The sequence below is a fragment of the Phyllobates terribilis genome, unplaced genomic scaffold (genome assembly GCF_046119375.1).
Source record: "Phyllobates terribilis strain yellow unplaced genomic scaffold, ASM4611937v1 Scaffold_1__5_contigs__length_1240528914, whole genome shotgun sequence".
Lineage (NCBI taxonomy): Eukaryota > Metazoa > Chordata > Amphibia > Anura > Dendrobatidae > Phyllobates > Phyllobates terribilis.
In genome coordinates this window covers 112,553,727-112,579,719 of record NW_027362761.1, presented here as the reverse complement: position 1 = coordinate 112,579,719, position 25,993 = coordinate 112,553,727, and the positions used below count along the sequence as shown (strand labels likewise).

Below are 25,993 nucleotides of genomic sequence, written 5' to 3'. Positions count from 1 at the left end.
CACCCTCGGACGCTCACCCTCGGACGCTCACCCTCGGATGCTCACCCTCGGATGCTCACCCTCGGATGCTCACCCTCACACGCTCACCCTCGGATGCTCACCCTCGGATGCTCACCCTCGGATGCTCACCCTCACCCTCGGATGCTCACCCTCGGATGCTCACCCTCACCCTCGGATGCTCACCCTCGGATGCTCACCCTCGGATGCTCACCCTCGGATGCTCACCCTCACACGCTCACCCTCACACGCTCACCCTCACACGCTCACCCTCACACGCTCACCCTCACACGCTCACCCTCACACGCTCACATTCTCACGCTCCCACGCTCACCCTCACACGCTCCCACGCTCACCCTCACACGCTCCCACGCTCACCCTCACACGCTCCCACGCTCACACTCTCACCCGCTCACACTCTCACCCGCTCACACTCTCACCCGCTCACACGCTCACCTGCTGACCCTGTGCTAGCCGGTCATCTCCCGGCTGCTCGCAGCAGAAGTTCCCCGACCGGCGGCCTCGCTCCCCGGTCCTCCAAAATTCATTAGGGGCCCCGGGGGGATACATTGGGGGGTTAATTTAAAGTAGTGCACAACCCATTTAAACACTGCTTCGCTGATTAGTCGCGCCCGGTCGGCCGCATACATATTCTAGAATACCCGATGCGTTCGAATCGGGCCACCATCTAGTTCCTTAGAAAGTGCTGAATGATGAGAAGGAGAACGTGACGTGAACCCGCCATTAAGCAGCAGTTTGATTATTGCACACATTACCTAAAACAAACTTGCCTTTCTATAGAATACCTAGAGAAAGTGTACAGGCTAAATCAGTTGTTCCCAAACTCCGGTCCTTACAGCCCCCCACACGTCATGTTTTCAGGATTTCCTTAGTATTGCAGGTGATTGAAGTATCATCAAGGCATCAGGAATTCTCTCACCTGTGCAACACTATGGAAATCCTGAAAACATGACCTGTGGGGGGCCGTGAGGACGGGAGTTTGGGAAACACTGGGCTAAATCATTTCATACATTGTCTTCAAATTTTAGATGTTCTACATAATGCCTTAATTTTGGCCATTGCCTGTAACATACAGTATAATGGCTTTGTACAACTCAGAGGTTATACAGAGCCATAATAAACTTGTGTGTATGAGGCTTTACCTTTGTCTTTGCTAAACTAATATAGGGTAAGATCCTGTTGCTGGTGCAGTGGTAATGGGGTTTCATAATTGACAATCCCTTCAAAATGCTTCCATCTTTGGAGAGCATTCTCTCGAAACTCTTGTCAAACGGCTGACTAATTGTAGTCGCTGCAGGAAAAATGTAGCAGTTACTTGGTGACTATCAAAATTAATTGCTGTTAACAATAAAAGATGACTATGGTGTATGTTTTGTTTCATATACAGATGCTTCTCACAAAATTAGAATATCATCAAAAAGTTAATTTATTTCAGTTCTTCAATTCAAAAAGTGAAACTCATATTATATAGAGTCATTACAAACAGAGTGATCTATTTCAAGTGTTTATTTCTCTTAATGTTGGTGATTATGGCTTACAGCCAATGAAAACACAAAAGTCATTATCTCAGTAAATTAGAATACTTTATAAAAAACACCTGCAAAGGCTTCTAAAGCGTTTAAAAAGGTCCCTTAGTCTGTTTCAGTAGGCTCCACAATCATGGGGAAGACTGCTGACTTGACAGATGTCCAGAAGGCAGTCATTGACATACTCCACAAGGAGGGTAAGCCACAAAAGGTCACTGCTAAAGAAGCTGGCTGTTCACAGAGTGCTATATCCAAGCATATTAATGGAAAGTTGAGTGGAAGGAAAAAGTGTGGTAGAAAAAGGTGCACAAGCAACCGGGATAACCGCAGCCTTGAAAGGATTATTAAGAAAAGGCCATTCAAAAATTTGGGGGAGATCACAAGGAGTGGACTGCTGCTGGAGTTCAAGAGCCACCACACACAGACGTATCCAGGACATGGGCTACAAGTGTCGCATTCTTTGTGTCAAGCCACTCATGACCAATAGACAACGCCCGAAGCGTCTTACCTGGGCCAAGGAGAAAAAGACCTGGACTGTTGCTCAGTGGTCCAAGGTGTTGTTTTTAGAGGAAAGTAAATTTTGCATTTCATTTGGAATTCAAGGTCCCAGAGTCTGGAGTAAGAGTGGAGAGGCACACAATCCAAGCTGCTTGAGGTTTAGTGTGAAGTTTCCACAATCAATGATGGTTTGGGGAGCCATGTCATCTGCTGGTGTAGGTCCATTGTGTTTTATCAAGGCCAAAGTCAGCGCAGCCATCTGCCAGGAAATTTTAGAGCACTTCATGCTTCCCTCTGCCGACAAGCTTTTTGGAGATGGAAATTTCATTCTCCAGCAGGACTTGGCACCTGTCCACACTGCCAAAAGTACCTGGTTTAAAAACAACAGTATCACTATGCTTGATTGGCCAGCAAACTCACCTGACCTTAACCCCATAGAGAATCTATGGGGTATTTTCAAGATGAAGATGAGAGGCACCAGACCCAACAATGCAGACGAGCTAAAGGCTGCTATCAAAGAAACCTGGCCTTCCATAACACCTCAGCAGTGCCACAGGCTGATCGCCTCCATGCCACGCCGTATTGATGCAGTAATTGATGCAAAAGGAGCCCCGACCAAGTATTGAGTGCATTTACTGAACATACATATCAGTAGGCCAACATTTCGGATTTTAAAAACATTTTTCAAGCTGTTGTTATAAAGTATTCTAATTTACTGAGATAATGACTTTTGTGTTTTCATTGGCTGTAAGCCATAATCATCAACATTAACAGAAATAAACACTTGAAATAGATCACCCTGTTTGTAATGACTCTATATAATATGAGTTTCACTTTTTGTATTGAAGAACTGAAATAAATTAACTTTTTGATATTCTAATTTTGTGAGAAGCACTTGTTTATACACTGCTCAAAAAAATAAAGGGAACACTCAAATAACACATCCTAGATCTGAATGAATGAAATATTCTCATTGAATACTTTGTTCTGTACAAAGTTGAATGTGCTGACAACAAAATCACACAAAAATCTTCAATGGAAATCAATTTTAGTAACGAATGGAGTCCTGGATTTGGAGTCACCCCCAAAATTAAAGAGGAAAGCACACTACAGGCTGATCCAACTTTGATGTAATGTCCTTAAAACAAGTCAAAATGAGGCTCCGTATTGTGTGTGGCCTCCACGTGCCTGTATGATCTCCCTACAACGCCTGGGCATGCTCCTGATGAGGTTGCGGATGGTCTCCTGTGGGATCTCCTCCCAGACCTGGACTAAAGCATCCGCCAACTCCTGGACAGTCTGTGGTGCAACGTGACGTTGGTGGATGGAGCAAGACATGATGTCCCAGATGTGCTCAATCGGATTCCGGTCTGGGGATCGGGTGGGGCAGTCCATAGCTTGGAGAGCTGTGCGGCCCTCCAAAGAAATGCCACCCCACACCTTTACTGACCCACTGCCAAACCGGTCATGCTGAAGGATGTTGCAGGCAGCAGATCGCTCTCCACGGCATCTCCAGACTGTTACGTCTGTCACATGTGCTCAGTGTGAACCTGCTTTCATCTGTGAAGAGCACAGGGCGCCAGTGGCGACTTTGCCAATCCTGGTGTTCTGTGGCATTTCTTTGGAGGGCCGCACAACCCTCCATGTGGTCGCCAGAGGTAACCTGACTACGATTAGGTACCGAGATGAGATCCTCAGACCCCTTGTGAGACCATATGCTGGTGCGGTTGGCCCTGGGTTCCTCCTAATGCAGGACAATGCCAGACCTCGTGGCTGGAGTGTGTCAGCAGTTCCTGCAGGATGAAGGCATTGAAGCTATGGACTGGCCCGCCTGTTCCCCAGACCTGAATCCGATTGAGCACATCTGGGACATCATGTCTCGCTCCATCCACCAACGTCACGTTGCACCACAGACTGTCCAGGAGTTGGCGGATGCTTTAGTCCAGGTCTGGGAGGAGATCCCACAGGAGACCATCCGCAACCTCATCAGGAGCATGCCCAGGCGCTGTAGGGAGGTCATACAGGCATGTGGAGGCCACACACAATACTGAGCCTCATTTTGACTTGTTTTAAGGACATTACATCAAAGTTGGATCAGCCTGTAGTGTGTTTTCACTTTAATTTTGGGGGTGACTCCAAATCCAGGCCTCCATTGGTTAATAAATTTGATTTCCATTGATGATTTTTGTGTGATTTCGTTCTCAGCACATTCAACTTTGTACAGAACAAAGTATTCAATGAGAATATTTCATTCATTCAGATCTAGGATGTGTTATTTGAGTGTTCCCTTTATTTTTTTGAGCAGTGTATATATATAGAGAGAGAGAGAGAGAGAGAGAGAGAGAGAGAGAGAGAGAGATAGCACTGTAGATATAAAACTAACATATTTTATTAGATACTTAGTGTAAATAAGAACATACAAAAAATATAATTATTTTTCATTGTTCTTTAAAAGTCAACAGTGGCAGAGGATGCTTAGGGCATACTTATGTCTTGAATCTGTCCTTCGCTCCTTTTATTGCTGCTCCGAATGGAAGAGATGATGTCATAACAAGCTGAACCTGCACAGAGGTGAAGGCCTGACCACCAGTCACCTGACCTATAGCCAATCAGTACTTTCAGAGGTCAGGTGACTGATGGTCATGATGTCATCATTCCCGTGAGGCGTAGACTTGTCAGAATGGCAGTGCTTGAGCACCGGATGGTTTCCAAGAGTAAAAGATCATCAAGAAGAGTCAGAGTACCCTGATCCATTGACCATGTTGGTGGATGCCAGGTCAGAGCCCTACAAATCTCCCATCATCTGCCTGTGTCCCTGGCGCTTATTTGATTAGTAAGATGGCACAATGTCATGCATATGTCATGATGCAATGATATTGTCGTACCTGGTCTACCTATCAGAAGAGGTGCCATGAATGTTGGCAGGTAGTAGGAGGTTCTGGTCTGGCAGCTAAGAACTGCCGATGTGGCCGCTCGACCTGGGTGCTGCAAATATTTTTGCTCAACTTTAAAATATGCTGCCTTTTTGTCTTTTATAAATATCCTTTGCATTGTTAACTTTTAAAGAAGACTGGAAAATATCTGTTCACCTGGGGAACGCTTGTAAAATAGGCAAATGCCTTAATCTAAAAAAATTGACAGTAGCTACAGTAGGTGCAAGTATGCAAACAGAATGTGATGGGTTTTTAGGTGATCACTGGTGACATTACACAGAGAATTTCATGCTGCACGTCTGGAGCAATAAGGAATTGTTCTTGGAAATTGTATTTAAATGCTTGCATTGTGTCATGGTTACTTATCATTACTTACCTATTACTCGCTGTATGTAGTTTACTTCCAACAATCTGCAGTATAAATGTCATTTCACAGGCTGCTTCTAACAAGCTGCCATCTACAAAGAATTCAGGAGGGTCATTTACTTAAAAAATTTTAATCGCGGTCTCATAATATTTGCTATTTTTTGTATCTTTTTTTTTAAAAAAAATGACCTTCTTTATATGCAAACATTTTCTTCCTTCATCGGACTTCATGGTAATGAGGCACAGACCCCTCCAGCTGTATTACCATTAAGAGCTTTAACTTGTCGTTTTCCCCTCTGCAGCTGCTCTCCAGAGGGGTTATTTATTTTGCCAACCACACAGTATATATCCACAGTATTATTTGTTATATTTATCTTTATGGTTTTTTTTATTGTTTTTTTCACCAGGCCATTTTCCAAACAAAGCAATGCCATCTGCCGGAACTTTGCCATGGGTACAGGGGATTATTTGCAACGCTAATAACCCATGCTTTCGATACCCAACACCTGGAGAGTCGCCAGGAATCGTTGGAAATTTCAATAGGTCCATGTAAGTGAATTTTCTTGCAATACTGTTCTAATTACTATTATTATTATTACAAGTCTGTGCCACAAAATGTGGCGTTCGAGTACTTACTGAGGATATCTCAAACTGTCTAGAAACAGTGGCTCCGATAGCGCTTTGTTCTCCCATCTTAATGAAGGTAGCGCCAGAGGAAGATTTGCCAAGTCATTAAAAGACGTGTGCTTCTCAGTGAATTTGGCGCATCCTTCAACTCCCATACTCCATTGCCAGAAATATATATAATTCAGCGGTTTGTGTAAATTTCTGCCATAAAATATGCCACCTTTAAATTATGGCAACTTTATGATTAATTTGCCAGTCATGCTTGGAAACAGCCCTCTCCACCAGAGCTCCACCAACTTTTCAAAAAGCTGGTGGATCTGGGTGGGACTGGTGTAAAAGCATCAAAAGTTGCAAAATTTTTGCACAGCTTCAGATTGTGCAAAAGTTTTATTACATTTCAAGAAGTCACATTCCAGAACTCTAGCCGTTCCAGAACTCTAGTCATTCTAGAGCCATTTCTAGCCATTGCAGAGCCATTTCTAAGCATTCCAGAACGATAGCCATTTCTAGCCATTCCTGAACTCTAGCCTTTCCAGAGCCATTTCTAGCCATTCCAGAACTTGAGCCATTTCAGAGCCATTCCAACTCTAGCCATTCCATAACTCTAGCCATAACTGTATGACATTCCAGAACTCTATCTATTCCAGAACTCTAGCCATCCCAGAGCCATTTCTAGCAGTTACAGAACTCTAGCCATAACTCTAGCCATTCCATAACTCTAGCCATAACTCTATGACATTCCAGAACTCTAGCCATTCAATAACTCTAGCCAGAACTCTAGCCATTCCAGAACTCTAGCCATTCCAGAACAGTATGTCATATTTATTAAGTAAGGAGTGAGATTATGGAAAATTTTTTTCATCATTTGCCTTTTTTTGAAGCATTTGCGATAAAGACACTTTTATCAAAAGCTTGTATTGATGTTAAAGTAGTGGATGCTGGAGGCTCCTACCATACTGCTCTCAGAACCAGAGTTTAAAAGTTCTTTACTGTCTCATGCATTCAGCTGAACAGCTTCTCTGGTATTGTGAGAAGAATGCTGATTGTCAGCTCCTACACCAAGTAATGGTAGTTTAAAATGAATAATACCTTTAAGTGTAGATGCCTCATAGTGAAATGTTCAAGATTTTTTGTGTTAAATCAAATTATTGTTTTTTGCATAATTTTAGAGTTTCTCGGTTGTTTTCTGATGCAAGAAAGTTGCTGCTATATAGTCAAAAAGACACAAGTGGGAAGGACCTGCACAAGTTCCTTGCAAGTTTGCATAGATTTCGGGGAACAGGTAAGTTATCATTTGAATTCAGTACAATTATGAGAATCCTTATATACCTACACTTACCTACACTGACATCAAGACTCTAAAGGGGCATTTACATTGCAAGATAATCGTGAATGAGCGTTGTTAAAAATTGTTTCACGATTATCTTGCCATGTAAACAGGCAGCATAAAAGTTCATCATTCTTGAGGGTGTATCGTCCTGTGTAAACAGGACTCGCACTGCCAAGACCCATGGCGGCCTATACTCACTGAGGGATCTGGTAGAGATCACTCAGTGCACATTGTTTACTTTGGCCTGTCTGGGTAAACAGGCATTCAAATGGCTGATAATTGGTAAAAGCTTACTGATCAGCAGTCATATCATGACCTTGGTTGGTCGTGGTAAACTGATCGTAAGACTTGTAGTAGTAGTAGTAGTAGTAGTAGTAGTAGTAGTAGTAGTAGTAGTTTAGATAAAGCAACTTTTTTAGACTTAAATTGCATACAATAGATCCTGAGGAACTCAAGTATTAGTAACTGAATATATAGATAGGCAGAAGAGGAGTTTTCCTAAACAATAGAAGAAGTTATATGTGAATGAATGTACATTTTATTGCGCAAAGTGGTCTTTTACTTTTTAATTTTTGCCACCATAATGCTTCTGTTTGGTCTCTTTTTGTAATATGGTCACATAATAGATTAATAGCCTCCTTTTATAATGGCTTTTTTTTGTGGATATCAGAATCTTTATTGCCAGTGTATTTGGTGCTTCTTATTCACTGTTTTGATCTATTGGTGAGCTGCCCAGTTTCTATTTAAGTTACTTTTTTTTAACATAGTAAAATAGCTGATGTTGTTAATGTAGGTAATTGTTGGTCTAGAGCAGGGGTCCTCAAACTTTTTAAACAGGGGGCCAGTTCACGGTCCCTCAGACCATTGGAGGGCCGGAATATAGTTTTTAAAAAAAACTATGAACAAATTACTATGCACACTGCACATATCTTATTTTGTAGTAAAAAAACAATACAGGAACAAATACAATATTTAAAATGAAGAACAAGTAAAGTTAAATCAACCGGTATTTCAATAGGTAGGTAACTGTACCCAATAGGCAGCATAGGTCCTCAATAGGCAGGTAAATGTCCCCAATAGGCAGCATCGGTCCTCAATAGGCAGATAAATATCCCCAATAGGCAGGTAAATGTCCCCAATTGGCAGGTAAATATCCCCAATAGGCAGGTAAATGTACCCAATAGGCAGCATAGGTCCCCAATAGGCAGGTAAATGTCCCCAATAGGCAGGTAAATGTCCCCAATTGGCAGGTAAATATCCCCAATAGGCAGGTAAATGTACCCAATAGGCAGCATAGGTCCTCAATGGGCAGGTAAATGTTCCCAATAGGCAGGCTGTTTCCCCCTTATAATGCCATATGCAGGCTGTTCCACCCCTTATAATGCCCCATGCAGGCTGTTCCCCCCTTATAATGCCCCATGCTGGATGCCACCCCCCATATAATGCCCCATGCAGCATGTCACCCCCCCCATATAATGCCCCATGCAGAATGTCCCTTTCCCCCCATATAATGCCTCATGCAGGATGTCCCTCCCCCCCCCATATAATGCCCCATGCAGGATGTCACCCCCCATATAATGCCCCATGCAGGATGTCACCCCCCATATAATGCCCCATGCAGGATGTCACCTCCCCATATAATGTCCCATGCAGGATGTCACCCCCCACATAATGCCCCATGCAGGATATCACTCCCCTGTCTTTATAATGCCCCATGCAGCATCTCACCCCCCCACATATAATGCCCCATGCAGCATGTCACCCCCCCATATAATGCCCCATGCAGGATATCACTCCCCTGTCTTTATAATGCCCCATGCAGCATGTCACCCCCCCATATAATGCCCCATGCAGCATGTCACCCCCCCATATAATGCCCCATGCAGCATGTCACCCCCCCATATAATGCCCCATGCAGCATGTCACCCCCCCATATAATGCCCCATGCAGCTTGTCACCCCCCCATATAATGCCCCATGCAGCATGTCACCCCCCCATATAATGCCCCATGCAGCATGTCACCCCCCCCATATAATGCCCCATGCAGCATGTCACCCCCCATATAATGCCCCATGCAGCATGTCACCCCCCATATAATGCCCCATGCAGCATGTCACCCCCCCATATAATGCCCCATGCAGCATGTCACCCCCCCATATAATGCCCCATGCAGCATGTCACCCCCCCATATAATGCCCCATGCAGGATATCACTCCTCTGTCTTTATAATGCCCCATGCAGCATGTCACCCCCCCCCATATAATGCCCCATGCAGCATGTCACCCCCCCATATAATGCCCCATGCAGCATGTCACCCCCCATATAATGCCCCATGCAGCATGTCACCCCCCATATAATGCCCCATGCAGCATGTCACCCCCCCATATAATGCCCCATGCAGCATGTCACCCCCCCCATATAATGCCCCATGCAGCATGTCACCCCCCCATATCGTGCCCCATGCAGCATGTCACCCCCCCCATATCGTGCCCCATGCAGGATGTCACCCCCCCATATTATACCCCTTGCAGGATGTCACCCCCCCATATTATACCCCTTGCAGGATGTCACTCCCCCATATTATACCCCTTGCAGGATGTCACCCCCCATATCATGCCCCATGCAGGATGTCACCCCCCCATATTATACCCCTTGCAGGATGTCACCCCACCATATAATGACCTGTGCCTCCATACATTAAAAAAAAAAAAATCCAATACTCACCTCACTTCTCACTTGCTGCCGCTGCTCTACTCTGGTCTGGACTCCAGCGTCGCGGCGGCGTCTTACCGCTCTGCGCTGCCTGTGACGGCACTCGGGAGGGCGCGGTGTAAAGACGTCACCGCACCCTCTGACCTAAGACGTCACAGGAAGCGCAGAGCAGGAAGACAGCGGATCTGCAGAGGCACGGGGAGAGGCAAGTATCCGCCTGCCGGGGCCCTGAGCAAGCGGGGGAGAAGGGCGGGCGCTGACACCGCTCCCCTCTCCTCCGCCCATAGCCTGGCGGGCCGGATAAAAGACCTCCACGGGCCGCATGTGGCCCGCGGGCCGTAGTTTGAGGACCCCTGGTCTAGAGGATGGGGGAAAAAACAGCGTTGTGGTAGTTCAAAATTGACTCATTTTAGGAAGAAAAAAATCCTTCTTGATTGCAAGGTGGAATAAATTAAATGAGTTTTCTATTGTGTATACATGATATAAAGGGTTTATGCCAAGTTTTGAAGTTATCCCCTTCCCATTCGGTAAATTAGGACCGCTAGGAGCACCACTGTTCCCTAGAACGGGGCTTTGAGCCCTGTCTAAATTGATCTGAAGTTGAGTTTGCTCACCTCTGCTCCATTCACTCTGTATGGAATTTCAGAAAAGCTAAGTCTAGTGCTCAGCTATCTACGGCAAGTCCCATACAGAATATAGAGGAAGGGCTCCTTCCTATTTTATGGATAGGGGATAACTTGCAAACTTGTCACAAGCCTTTTTGGTATTTTGGATTTCAAGAAAAGAGTCAAGGCCCTTCTTGAACTTGTTTAACAAATCAGTCATCAGAACATTGTGTGCAAGAGAGTTTCTAAAGTTTCACTGCTCTTTCTGTAAAGAATTTCATGATTTTGAAACCAAGATGTAGGGGATAATTTCTTGTCATAATTACAGACATAGGTGTTAAAAGATCACTAGAAATATCTCTGTACTTTTCATATATGCAAATGAATTGATTAGATCGCCCTAAGCTGTGTTTTTTCATTTAGGGTTCATACCACTAGTAACTGCGTTAATTAAAAAAATAAACCTTTTTCTTTTCTTCTGAACATTAAATATAATTGAGCTTAGAATTAATGATAATGTGAATTTCCCTCGTAGTTTATGAAGGTATATGTTTGCAAAGCAGAGTCTTGATGTCATTGGTATCTGGCTACATAGCAGTAGCTATCCACTAAAGGTCAGCCTCGCAGAATGTCTTCCTTTATCAGCCATTGATAAACTGTTCACAGTAATATTCATACCCTGCAGCGTACAATCAGTACAGGGCAAAGGCCTACTGTAACATTTATAGACCCAAGCCACAATGGTATTTTTCCTATGTGTATTTGTGGGGATTTTTTTCTAATTAGCAATACTCTCTTGTATATGGCATTGGATTAAGAAACACCTACAGTAGGTTTGAATTTAGTTTCTGTAAAGGTAGTGCAATATTGTGTAACATATGTCTACCATACAGGATGACATGTTATATTCATGTATTGTGGGGTTTTTTGACTAATGCAAAAATGTGGCCATAGTTGGGAGTAGTAAGAGTGATAATAGTGTACCCACCCATGTGCTGCACCAGCAGTGCATCTAAGGTGCTCTTGCCGTCTTCTGTTTTCTTGGCCGCAGTCACCTGTATACACCATGTGACTGCTGCGCCCTACCTCTGATTAGCTGCAGTGGTCATGTGCGGTATGTAGTGCTTAATCACTGAAGCAGGTAAACAGAAGGCCACCAGGAGGACTGGTGATGTGCTGAAGCATTGGGGGTGAGTGCAGCTATTTTATCAATATTCTTGTCTATAGGTACATTATGTAATACTTTGTAAAAATGTTAACAATTATAGCAAATTAATTGTAACCATAATAGTAACAGTTGTAATAGTAACAATAGAAAACACTGTAAGGATCTACATCAAATGCAGAATATCCATGTAGTAACTAGTGAAATAAATACAGTGAATCTCTTTCAGATGAACACCCAAAACTGTATTGAAAGTCTTGTAGAGTAGTGGTCATCTCAGTGATGAAGTTGGTCAGTGTCCATAATATATGGAAGAACTGGACATCTGTCACAGGATATCTGGTCTGGATAAAGGGGTGGTTGCTAAAGAAGGTTCATTTTATTTGGTGGAGGTGAAAATCTGTAATCTGATAATCTGGGAAGACCGCTCCCTTCCTCAGGCTAAAGAGGTTGTCATTAGAGATATTTCACTGTAGCTAATAAATAACATGTATGGGAAAAGTTGGTGATTCTAGAATCTTTCACATGTTAATTCTGCAGAGTGAGGTCAGTTTCTCTTCTGCTTTGAGTAGACCATCAGGAAGTCAATCGTCTTCAGGCCAGAGTTAACTATTTCTCAATATCCACAAATGTTTAAAGGAGATTTACAATTTAAAGAATGATTTTTGGTTGAGAACCTATTTACAAATATCCTATTAGGATGATCTGAGTTAAAAAAGTGAGACCTTCAACAATTTGTTAGAACAGAGACTGGCTACAAAAAGGACCATCAGTCACAGCCTCCTTAGCAAGAGAACCTCTCCATATTTACTACCACATTTTATAGTCCAAGGTCCCATAGGTTCCTTCAGTGCATGACTTTGAACTTGACATTTCAGGGTTCTCTAGTAGTACATTCGTTAATCTGCATTAGAAGGTGGTGCTGTATATGTAACAAGAAGGAAACGACATCTGGACGACTCCATGGACTCATTTAGGTAAACTCTTTAGGTGCCGACATGTTGTTACAAAGTGCACACACTGCGGCAGTAATTGGATGCAATTACAATATTCAATGGAAATCCAGAGTGTTTTATCAACTCCATAAATAAAAGGCTTCGATTGCCAACCTTTTAACAAATGAAGCAATTTTTACAGGGTTCAAGAATCCTCGATGGGTAGATAATTTCAATAGATAAATTGGATTCTTTTTCTGCACATAGCGGAAAATCTGGAAGCGATGACACGGACAAGATAAGGAAAATTATACGCGCAGCAGAAATGAGACTCGTGACTTATTCATTAGGTCGGCATAAATACTGTGAACAATAGTGAAGTCTCATTTCCTCCATTCTACACTTTCCATAGTTTTGGACGATTGCTTAATATGTTTTTGCATGCAGCCATGGAGCCGAGTTGAACAATGTTGCTCAACATTTGCCTTTTGACTCAGAATTTTCTTGCTTTTTTTTGGAATAGATAAAGATGTCCAATGTTCATTTATTTCCATAATGCACCGCCATGTTTTATTCAACCATGAATGCTTTCTTAAAGTAAGCCAGACTGAGGAAAAATGGGGAAAATAGCACATGAAGAGTGCAGAGGCAGTGGTTTACATATAACACTATGAGACCACACAGTTTGACCTTTGGTGAACATGTGGTTTATCGCTACCTTCTCTTTAAAATCTGGAACACATAAGTGGTACAGGCGTTGGTTGGCCACCCTGTTTTATCTTCAAAGCACACATTTCTAACACCCTGAACTATTCGTTGTGTGGTTATATTCATGCCTAAGTAAGGAGATGTTGCATCATAGGAAATATGCAAATTTCTTAGAAATTATTTGGGTGTTTTTTGCATACTGGGTGGCCTTAGGACCTAAATGTATATTCAAGACTGCAAATATATAATTTTCCTGTTACTTTGTTAACCTTTCCCTGATCTAAATGTAGGAATGCCTCAATTTGATTATATCTCCCTTAGTGCTTCTTCAGGTTAATTGGCTGAACTTTTTTACACTCAAACCAGTGGTCCTCGTTGCATACACTACTTTGATCCATGTTTCGAATCGGTCTTGCCCATAAAACCCAATGGGTACTTAAAAAAAAACAGAGGACAAAATCCCTATGGCATCCATTTTTTAATGGATTCATTGCATTTTAACCCATCCATCATTCACAATTTGAGTCCGTGGTTCAATGTCGGAAATATGAAACCAGCCTTAGTAGGGTGACTACCGTTTTTTCTTTCATGAGAATGAATGTGAATTTGTCACAGTTCATGGTAGCTAGATCACTAAACCAAAAGGAGAAAGTCTTTACCTTTAGAAGTAATAATGTGTTTTTTTATTATATGTATGCTATAGGTGCAGCATAAGAATTTATTTTACAGATTCTCCTTTTACCTTTTAGGCTTCCCTTAGAAATTGAAAATAAAAAATCTGAATTCTTACATATGAGCACTTACAAATATATGAAAAAAAGCTGATCTTAGTTTGCTGAAATCTGAATAGGAGCAAAATAGTTTGGATGAACATATTTGTAAGTAGTATATATCACTGGTGTATGGATCATTCTTGGAGCACAGATTTTAGAGAAGATATCATTTACCTCAGAAATCAGCGTAGATCATTCTTGTTTTCTAGTATAATCTTTTAGATGAATGTGGATTAGCAGTGCACTTGTGTTAAAAGGCCTTAAGCCCCCGTCTCACATAGCGATATCGCTGCTGAGTCACGGTTTTGGTGACTCACCAGCGATGTCGCTGTGTGTGACACTTTGCAACGATCAGGCCCCTGCTGTGAGGTCGCTGATCGTTGCAAAGTGTCCTGGACCATTTTTTGGTCGTTGGCCTCCCGCTGGCCAGCACACATCGCTGTGTGTGACCAGCGGGACCAACGATCTGGCTGGTAACTATGGTAAACATCGGGTTACTAGGGGCACGCGCGCACTTAGTAACCCGCTGTTTACCATGGATACCACTCTGCTATGGTGCGCGGAGGCTCCCGCGCACCGTAGCAGAGTGGTATCCATGGTAAACAGCGGGTTACTAGGGGCACACGCGCACTTAGTAACCCGATGTTTACCATAGTTACCAGCCTGCTCCTGCTTGCAGCAGGCTGGTAACGGGAGCAGGACATCGTGGAACGATTCTTTCCACGATATCGCTGCTCCCCTGATCGCTGGTGAGCCTGCCTGTTTGACAGCTCACCAGCGATGTATTAGCGATGCAGCAACGATCCCTGACAGGTCGTATCGTTGTCGGGATCGCTGCTGCATCGCTTAGTGTGACGGGGCCCTAAGATTGATCTTGCGGTTCAGGCAACTACGCTGTTGGTTCCTATTGGATGCATTTTAGTATTTCTGTGCCACGCAACACTAAAGATTCAGTACAATGTGAAGACTTACTTACTATAATTATTTTTGTCATGTGAAAAGCTGTATTTAGGTTATTACTACTTTTCCAGTGAGGTGTCCTGCATGTACGAGGTTGACAGGTCAGTTATTTAGTCTGTCCTACGGCCTTCCTGTGATGACCTTTCTGAAGAGTTGGAGAAGAATCTGGCTGGCACAGCAAATACGGACCGGTTTTCGGTTACAAGGTCTAGAGTTCAGCTCCCAGCAGCATTGTATGACAAGTGACATCCAAGAAGGGATTCTTAAGAAATACACATTTATATTCTGGATAAATCTCGGCATCTTTGTGTATTCATCTAAATGCTTACTAGTATTTATTTAGATCAGGGATGCCAAACTCAAACACACCCAAAATGAAAAACTTGGACAAAGTTGCAGGCCAACCAGTATAATGGGCCCCACATAGTCCTCCAGACAGAATAATGGGCCCCACATAGTCCTCCATACAGAAAAATGTGCCCCACATAGACCTCCATACAGAATAATGGGCCTCACAGTCATCCATACAGAATAATGTGCCCCACATAGTCCTCCATACAGAATAATGTGCCCCACACAGTCCTCCATACAGTATAATGGCCCCACATAGTCCTCCATACAGTATAATGGGCCTCACATAGTCCTCCATACAGAATAATGGCCCCACATAGTCCTCCATACAGAATAATGGATCCCACATAGTGCTCCATACAGAATAATGGGCCCCACGTAGTCCTCCATACAGAATAATGGCCTCACATAGTCCTCCATACAGAATAATGGGCCCCACATAGTCCTCCATACAGAAAAATGTGCCCCACATAGACCTCCATACAGAATAATGGGCCTCACAGTCATCCATACAGAATAATGTGCCCCACATAGTCCTCCATACAGAATAATGTGCCCCACACAGTCCTCCATACAGTATAATGGCCCCACCTAGTCCTCCATACAGTATAATGGGCCTCACATAGTCCTCCATACAGTGTAATGGGCCTCACATAGTCCTCCACACAGAATAATGGGCCCCACATAGTCCTCCATACAGTATAATGGGCCCACATAGTCCTCCATACAGAATAATGTGCCCCACATAGACCTCCATACAGAATAATGGGCCTCACAGTCATCCATACAGTATAATGGCCCCACATAGTCCTCCATACAGTATAATGGCCCCACCTAGTCCTCCATACAGTATAATGGGCCTCACATAGTCCTCCATACAGTATAATGGGCCTCACATAGTCCTCCACACAGAATAATGGGCCCCACATAGTCCTCCATACAGTATAATGGGCCCACATAGTCCTCCATACAGAATAATGTGCCCCACATAGACCTCCATACAGAATAATGGGCCTCACAGTCATCCATACAGTATAATGGCCCCACATAGTTCTCCATACAGTATAATGGCCCCACATAGTCCTCCATACAGAATAATGTGCCCCACATAGTCCTCCATACAGAATAATGTGCCCCACATAGTCCTCCATACAGAATAATGTGCCCCACACAGTCCTCCATACAGTATAATGGCCCCACATAGTCCTCCATACAGTATAATGGGCCTCACATAGTCCTCCATACAGTATAAGGGCCCCACATAGTGCTCCATACAGAATAATGGGCCCCACGTAGTCCTCCATATAGAATAATGGGCCTCACATAGTGCTCCATACAGTATAATGGGCCCCACATAGTCCTCCATACAGAATAATGGGCCTCACATAGTGCTCCATACAGTATAATGGGCCTCGCATAGTCCTCCATACAGTATAAGGGCCTCACATAGTGCTCCATACTGAATGGGCCCCACGTAGTCCTCCATACAGAATAATGGGCCTCACATAGACCTCCATACAGAATAATGGGCCCCATGTAGCCCTCCATACAGAATAATGGGCCCCATGTAGGGGTGGCTGTTCTGGTGTTGTGGGCAAAATATAGCCAACCTGCAGGCCAGATTTGGCCCATGGGCCAGAGTTTGACGTGTATGATTTAGATGTAAGGATATCTGGTTGCTTTTGGTTTCCACTTCTCATAGGGAGTGATACTGTATTAATAGCATGCATTGCAGTTTTTACCAAATGATCTGTTCCTAAAGATCATTTACTGTACATTCAGAGAACCAGTCGCCAGTATACAAATATTCGATATAAGCATATGGGGCTATGTGGCACAACTGAGCACCAGCTGTCTCCTATTTTAGCGTTCCAGTTTTTGATTTGTGGTTTTGGCTGGAGGGATAGTGTTTACCTACTTATGGTCTATGGATTTGGGATATATTCATTAGGGTCTATGTAAGCAGTAAGTGATGCTCTCTCCCATCTTCCATAACTATGCTATTGTTAATGGAAGAGATACCAAATTAGGAATAAATGTGCTTCCAGTGTTCAGTTATTTCATCTTTACTTTATTACCCCCCTTTAAGCATTACAACCTTCATTCTAGTAAAGTAAAGAAGGTTAGATAAGCCGTGGCTAGTAGTCACACAGTAATCGCATCGTGCAAAAAAATAATATTCTTGTAATACTTTAAAAATGTAAGTGGCCGATCAGATACAGTGCCTACAAGTAGTATTCAACCCCCTGCAGATTTAGCTGGTTGACACATGCGGAATTAACTTGGCATTGTGACATTTGTACTGTAGATCAGCCTGGAAGTGGGAAATGCACTGCAGCAAATTTATTTTTTTTTTTTTTTTTGAAACGTAAAAAGTTAATTCAGAGTGTCATTTATTATTCAACCCCTCAAACCACAAGAATTCTGTTTGGTCCCCCTAAAGTATTAAGAAGTAGTTCAGGCACCAAGAATAATGAGCTTCACATGTGTGGATTAAAGATCTCTTTTGCCAGCCTTTTCAGACTATTTAAGACCCTCCCCAAACTTGTGAACAGCACTCAGACATGGTCAACATGGGAAAGACAAAGGAGCATTCCAAGGCCATCAGAGACAAGATCGTGGAGGGTCACAAGGCTGGCAAGGGGTACAAAACCCTTTCCAAGGAGTTGGGCCTACTTGTCTCCACTGTTGGGAGCATCATCTGTAAGTGGAAGGCTTATGGAACTACTCTTAGCCTTCCACAGCCAGGACAGCCTTTGAAAGTGTCCTCCTGTGCCGAGGCCAGGCTTGTCCGAAGAGTCAAGGCTAACCCAAGGACAACAAGGAAGGAGCTCCGGGAAGATCTCATGGCAGTGGGGACATTGGTTTCAGTCAATACCATAAGTAACGTACTCCACCGCAATGGTCTCCGTTCCAGACGAGCCCGTAAGGTACCTTTACTTTCAAAGCGTCATGTCAAGGCTCGTCCACAGTTTGCTCATGATTACTTGGAGGACTCTGAGACAGACTGGTTCAAGGTTCTATGGTCTGATGAGACCAAGATCGAGATCTTTGGTGCCAACCACACACGTGACGTTTGGAGACTGGATGGCACTGCATACGACCCCAAGAATACCATCCCTACAGTCAAGCATGGTGGTGGCAGCATCATGCTGTGGGGCTGTTTCTCTGCCAAGGGGCCTGGCCATCTGGTCCGCATCCATGGGAAGATGGATAGCACGGCCTACCTGGAGATTTTGGCCAAGAACCTCCGCTCCTCCATCAAGGATCTTAAGATGGGTCGTAATTTCATCTTCCAACAAGACAACGACCCAAAGCACACAGCCAAGAAAACCAAGGCCTGGTTCAAGAGGGAAAAAGTCAAGGTGTTGGAGTGGCCTAGTCAGTCTCCTGACCTTAACCCAATTGAAAACTTGTGGAAGGAGCTCAAGAATAAAGTCCACATGAGACACCCAAAGAACCTAGATAACTTGGAGAAGATCTACATGGAGGAGTGGGCCAAGATAACTCCACAGACCTGTGCCGGCCTGATCAGGTCTTATAAAAGACGATTATTAGCTGTAATTGCAAACAAGGGTTATTCCACAAAATATTAAACATAGGGGTTGAATAATAATTGACCCACACTTTTATGTTTAAAATTTAATAAAATTCAACTGAGCAACATAACTTTTTGGTTTGTAAGATTTATGCTTCTATTCATAAAACCTACTCTCGTTTGCAGTTTGAAGGCTCTAACTTATTTGCATCTTATCAAACCAGCTAAATCTGCAGGGGGTTGAATACTACTTGTAGGCACTGTACATTGCCTAACTGGCTTCAAGCCAGAGACTGCGTATTCTTTTTGGTTTTCTTTTATAAATGCGCATCCTGATGGGCTCATATGTTCTGTTTCACTAGGAGACACCGCCTGTCTAGTAATGCAGCAAGAGAGTTATGTAAGACATTTCTCTAGTGCCAAAGGGAAATCTGCTGAGCACTTTATAACAATAGCTCTTTTTTTCTTACAGTATAGAAGGAAAAGATCTTCTATATAATATGCAGTAATGGCAATGTTACTGCTCCTCAGGGTAGTCAGTTTTTAAGTACATTATCATTGTCCTTAAATTGAGAAGCCTGGAAATAAGTGAAGCTTTGACCACAGGAGAAATGTGGCATAACAGACTGAATAATAGTCACTGGGTTTATGCTTCCCAGTGAAGGCATTATAAAATATGGGCAGAGACACTGATTCCAGAGGTGTGTCACTTAATGGGCTTCTTATTGTATTTTTGATAAAATCAGTGTTTTATCTTCTGCAGCTCTTCTAGTTTTCAATGATGGTGTGTCTAACCCAATCCACACCATTGAGTGATAACGTTATGCTTACACTGTGCCTAGGCAGAAAGCTGCCAATCAGTTGAAGAGGGCGAGGATAGCTAGAGCCCATGAATACCAAGTATCTGATCACTGAGAGGACTAGCAAAGCTGCTGCAGATATAAATGTTTTTTTTTGTTTGTTAAACTACAACAGGGAGCCAATTAAAGTGAACCTGACAGCTGATACATGCTGTCCAACCAACGGGGACGGAGGATGGGCGGTGGATATCCACAGGGCGCCACACTTCGTCATTTTTTACAGTTATGTTTGACTCTGAAATGCTGCAGCGTTTCAAAGAAAGGTATACTTTAAAAGCCGACGGGGACTGAGCAGCACTGTGGACAGGCAGATCCCCAGCGTCTTCTCCCCGCCCGCTGCCCTGACTAGTCTCTGCCTATACGCACACGTATGCGGGTGTTATAGTATGTTTTTCTCTGAAATGTCGCAGCGTTTGAGAGTCAAACATACCTGGCTGAGATCATACAGCAGTGCCTGATACATGTTGCCTGTGGATCGAGTGGATTAAGTGATCGATCCACTGTTAGAATCGATATCTCTGTCCCTTCTTTTCAGATGAGGCAGCAAAAACTTGGCGATATATTCCATTTAATGTAGACTATGCTCACTTCTTACTCACAACAATAGGTTTGGGATATTGTAATTTGTAGTATAATAATCATAAAGATCAGGGTCAGCTCATCCACTTGTATCGCCGATGCAGGGAACAACAGCAGTGCCGCAGTAATAAATGATGAAGAAGGAAGGAATGGAGTTCCAGCATCCAGATCTTGTAAAAACTTGTAGTTTATTAGAAAAATGTTAAAAACTGGTATAGTCAAAAGTCACAACCAACCAACATGGCATTAGTGTAACAAACGCATTTCAGATGTGCGTCTTCAATCATTGCATGATTAAATTTTTATAAGATCCGGATGCTGGAACTCCATTTCTTTCTTCCTTCTTCATCATTGTCATTTGTAGAGTATGTGTGGCACCCCAGGGGTCTGGTTTCCACAGTAATGTAATGTTATGTCTGAGAGCAGGTGGGAGGTCCTTTGGTCAGGGATCCTGTGCATGCCACACCTCCTGCCCAGTCTTGGGAGGGGAAGAACTTCCCCTATATAAACCCGGGGCTGAAGCAGGGTGAGCAGTCAAGGAAAGTAGAGACAAGAAACAGTCACAGGAAGAAACAGCAGAAGCTCAGTGGGAGCAGTGTTACAAGGAGTCAGGGGCTGGCAGCTGCAGAGCTCGCCCTGACTGAGAAGCTTTCTTACCGGACCCGGCGTCCGAGGCTGTGGGGACTAACTCTTACCCAGCAGCAGAAGCCGACCGGCAGGGGATTTCAGGTCCTCTGGCCAAGAAACCCGAAGGCACGGTCACACGCATGGGACCAGCGCCGCCATCGTGGAGCGGAAGCCATTAGAAGGCCCCGAGTCACCGGCCATACGGGTGAGCACCACACGGTACACTCAGGGACGTGGGCTACTTATATCCGCTTCTAGCAAGGTAGCCAGAAGAGTACAGTCAGTTTGGGAGGCCTACAACTCCGCCTGGCCAGGGGAGATCCCATCTGCTCAAGGACTGACCAGGCCCCGTTCGCTAGCAAGTACTCCGGGAGGGTCTATCGTTGTTACCAGTAAAGACCCTGAATTACACCTCACCGTCTCTGAGTGGTTCCTGCTACCCTCATCTTCCACGTCGGCTGCCCTGAGGCCATACCCCTCCCGTTGGGGGTTATACTATCACGCTGCACAATTCTACACCGGCCTCAGCGGTCTGCCCTGCAGCGGCAGCTCCATAGCTGCATTCAACGGGTGGCGTAGTCGTCCTGCATCTACCGCTGTTACATCGCCGCTCAGTTTGACTCCCTGGGCACGGACCGGGTCACCGCCACGAGACTACAACCCTCAAGAGATCCGGCTCCGGGTAAGCTCCCGCGTGCGCAACGCAGCGCGACACAGGCCCAGGGGCGCGTCAACTTTGGCGTAGTCGGCAGGATTTCGTGCCCGCAACCACCGGGTACTGCGTGCCTGAAAAAGAGACTTTTCGAACTTACCTGTGGTGAAGATTCCCGCCATCCGGCACCATCTTCAGCCTTCTTCCCGCCATCGGTGAAGTTTCCCGCCATCCGGCGCCATCTTCTGCCTTCTTCCCGCCATCCGTGGAGTTTTCCCGCCATTGGACGCCATCTTGAGGACGCCGCGCGGGAAGAAGAGGGGCGTGGACTCCGAAAGCGCGCGAGAACTGAAGCCCCGCCTCACGTCCGGACGTTGCGTAAGGTCCTGGAAGGAGCCCAGCAGACGCCGACGTCACAGGAGCGCGACGGAAGGTCCTCAACCCTGACGATCCACTGCGGAGCCGCGGCCTACGGAAGAGGATCATCGCAAGGTAGGCCACGGTCCACTAGGGGGGAGGAAGATGTCGGATACGGAGGAGAGCTTCACTGCCTCAACCCCCGCCAGCGCTACCGCTGCTGCAGTTATGCCCTTCACCATGCCCTATATCCCGGGGGCAGCCTGGCTACCCCAGTACTCAGGGGAGTCACATACCCTGCATGACTTTAGAGAAAAGCTGGATAGCCTCTTCCAGGTGTACACCCTCACAGAAGAGCAAAAAGTGAGCATCCTGGTGGCCCAACTAACCGGGGCAGCCAAAAGGGAAGTAAAATCCTGGCCACCTGGGAGGAAGACTGTCGCAGGGATACTAACCCGGCTGAAGGACACCTTTGATACCCGCACCTCAGCCGAGATTAAGCTTAGATTCTACGGGTGCAAGCAGCGAGCGCATGAGAGTATAAGGGACTATGCACTAAACCTGCAAGAGGCCCTGAGGGCCATTAAGCAGACCGACCCTGATGGAGTGGGAAACGAGGACAGGCTGTTGACCGAACAGTTTATAGAGGGACTGTATTGTAATACCCACCGAACCCAGTTGCGGGCAATGGCCTTACAGGATCCCCATCTGGGCTTTGCACAGTTCAAGGACAGAGCCATCTGGGTGCTCCGAGAACCGGCACCGGGTGGCGTTGTGACCCACAAGCGCCCTGCTATCACTTACCACCAGGAGGCGGCGCCCTTGTCGGCAGGGCCTGTGGGAGCTGATGCGCAGGCTTTGGACAATGACCCGGCTCCAGACCTACACCATCAGGTCCAAGAGCTAGCTAAGAGCGTTGCTGCGCTAACCCGAACTGTGCAGTCTTTACAGGCTTCCACCCCAGGGAAGATCCAGCTGGCATCCGGACCGGAGGACATCCCGTGGCGTCGACCAAGGAGGACCCCACCGGCCAGAGGAAGACCCAGTGACCGATACAGCGAGGACGGACGACCCATCTGCCGCCGCTGCAATCAACCTGGACATATGGCAAGGTACTGTTCTTTAAACGGGCACAACCTGGGGTAGAGGGCCAACCCCCAGGAAAAAGATCACCAGGCCCATCGAACTGGCGCGACAGATATGTGGGAGGACGTCCAGTCTTGCCTGTGGTACTGGATGGCATTCCCATGAGTGCCCTACTGGACACCGGGTCACAGGTCACCACCATCCCGTACGTGCTCTTTAAGCAGTACTGGAATGACTCGGATATTACCCGCTACCCTGACGACGACTTGAGTATCATCGCCAGCAATGGCCAGCCCGTGCCACAGATCGGATTTAAAGAGGTGACCATCAAAATCGGTAGAGTCGAACTGGCAGCACAGGGACTGATCATTGTAGATATTGACAAACATGAGAGTCACCCAAAAATAACTCTAGGAACTAATGTAATTGAAAATTGTCTTGCAGAGGTGATTTTCCTTTTACAGCAGGTTGCCAAGAACGCCAGCTCCGGCGAGCAGCGGGTGCTCCAGAAAGAGATCCGGGCACTGATGCGACGGCAACAGGTGGAACTCTCCGGCGGTGAGATTGGTAGCGTAAGAATGTGTGACCCTTTTCCTATTGCCATGCCCCCAAAAAGTGAAATGATGATTTGGTGCCGGGCAGCTATTGGTCTGAGAGGTAGAGATTACCAGGCAATGGTAGAACCAGTTTACTCGGACAGTAGGCCCACCATTTTGACAGCACGGGGGGTGGTTGATGTACGCCATGGGAGGGTGCCCGTTCGCATAATAAATATCGGGGAGAGGGAAGTGTACCTGCCCCGGTATGCCACGCTAGCCAAATTATATACCATTAACCAAAATTCTATACAATCTGTGGAACCCTTGCCTCCATCTCACCCGGAGGAAGGTAACGGCTCTAAGAAAAACATGGAGGACTGGTGTCAGCAACTACATCTGGGTACTGACTCCACTCCCGCACACCAGAAACAAGGAGTCTATCGGGTGGTTCAGGAGTACGAGAGAGTGTTCAGTAAACACCCGTTAGACTTCGGGCGAGTCAAGGGGGTAGAACACCACATCCCCACAGGAGACCATCCTCCTATAAAAGAGAGGTATCGACCCGTACCCCCTGCCAACTACCAACACGCCAAGGGGATGCTTAGAGACATGAAGGAGGCTGGGGTGATCAGGGATAGCTGTAGCCCCTGGGCAGCTCCACTAGTCTTAGTCCGAAAGAAAGACAACACCATGAGGATGTGTGTAGATTACCGGAAAATCAATCGTATCACACACAAGGATGCGTACCCCTTACCAAGGATAGAGGAGTCATTGGCTGCTTTAAGATCTGCTAACTTCTTCTCTACCTTGGATCTCACTAGCGGGTACTGGCAGGTTCCTGTAGCAGAGGCGGACCGGGAGAAGACCGCATTCACCACCCCGATGGGACTTAGCGAGTTCACCTGCATGCCGTTCGGACTCTGCAACGCACCGGGAACCTTCCAACGACTAATGGAGTGTTGTCTGGGCCACAGAAACTTCGAGACGGTCCTGTTGTACCTGGACGATGTCATCGTATATTCCAATACGTATGAGGACCACCTGAAACACCTGGCGGAAGTGTTCGAAGCTCTGGCAAGTTACGGCCTAAAGGTGAAACCCTCCAAGTGTCACCTCCTGAAACCAAAGGTGCAGTACCTGGGACATGTGGTGAGCGCTGACGGAGTGGCTCCCGACCCTGATAAGATCACCGCAATTAAGGAATGGCCAAGCCCCTCCAGCGTAAAAGAAGTGCGGCAGTTCCTCGGGTTGGTAGGCTACTACCGAAGGTTTATTCCCGGTTTCACCAAAAAGGCAGCACCTATGCAGGACCTCCTGATAGGCCAGTCCCGGAAGGCCAAGAACCAGAAGCCGCCCTTCAAATGGGAGGAGCTGGAAGAAGAGTCCTTCCGCCAGCTGAAGATGGCCCTCATGGGGGACGAAATCCTGGCGTACCCGGATTATAGCCAGCCCTTTATCCTCTACACCGACGCCAGTAACATCGGGCTAGGAGCCGTACTGTCCCAGATCCAGCAGGGGAAGGAACGAGTAATCGCCTACGCCAGCCGAAAACTGCGACCCACCGAAAGGAACCCCGAGAATTACAGCTCATTTAAGCTAGAGTTCCTGGCCGTAGTATGGGCAGTCACCGAGCGCTTTAAGCATTACCTCGCTTCTTCCCGGTTCACCGTGTACACGGATAACAACCCGTTGACACACCTGGACACGGCAAGACTCGGTGCCCTGGAGCAGAGGTGGATGGCCCGTCTGTCCAACTACGAGTTCACAATCAAATACCGGGCAGGACGCTCCAATACCAACGCGGACGCCCTGTCCAGGATGCCCAACCTGCCGGACGGAGGAGAAGATCCGGAGGGACTGGAAGAAGTTGAACTCCCTGCGTTCCACCGTCATGGGACTATCCAGTATTCCCACCGGGTAAGGAGTAAGCAGGCTGCTACGTTGAACCCCTTACCCCACTACAACTGGGCGGAAACGCAAGACAGCGACCCTGCCGTCCGACTGGTGAAGGAGATGCTGACTCGGCCGGAGGCTCGTCTTGAACCAGACGCTCCGGAGGAAGCCAAACAACTATGGGCAGAGAAGAGTCGACTGTTCCTTTACAAAGGGAAGTTGTGCCGCAGAATGGTTAACTCCCGGACGCATGAATTACTCTGGCAAGTAGTGGTGCCACGAAGAGACGCAGCCATGGTGATGGAGGCATACCACGACGGAGCTGGACACTTCGGGTGGAAGAAGCTGGAGTTCC

At 45.9% G+C, this 25,993-nt stretch overlaps 1 protein-coding gene across 4 annotated transcripts in view; it reads left to right on the top strand.

The window, feature by feature from the left end:
• Positions 1-25,993, top strand: part of ABCA1 (ATP binding cassette subfamily A member 1) — a 126,626-nt gene that overhangs the window by 43,792 nt on the left and 56,841 nt on the right. For all 4 annotated transcript variants that reach the window (XM_073666540.1, XM_073666531.1, XM_073666521.1 and 1 more), the window contains exons 4-5: positions 5,749-5,890; positions 7,138-7,250. In XM_073666540.1, the coding sequence (XP_073522641.1) occupies positions 5,749-5,890; positions 7,138-7,250 (255 nt within the window). The remainder of the gene's footprint in view (positions 1-5,748; positions 5,891-7,137; positions 7,251-25,993) is intronic.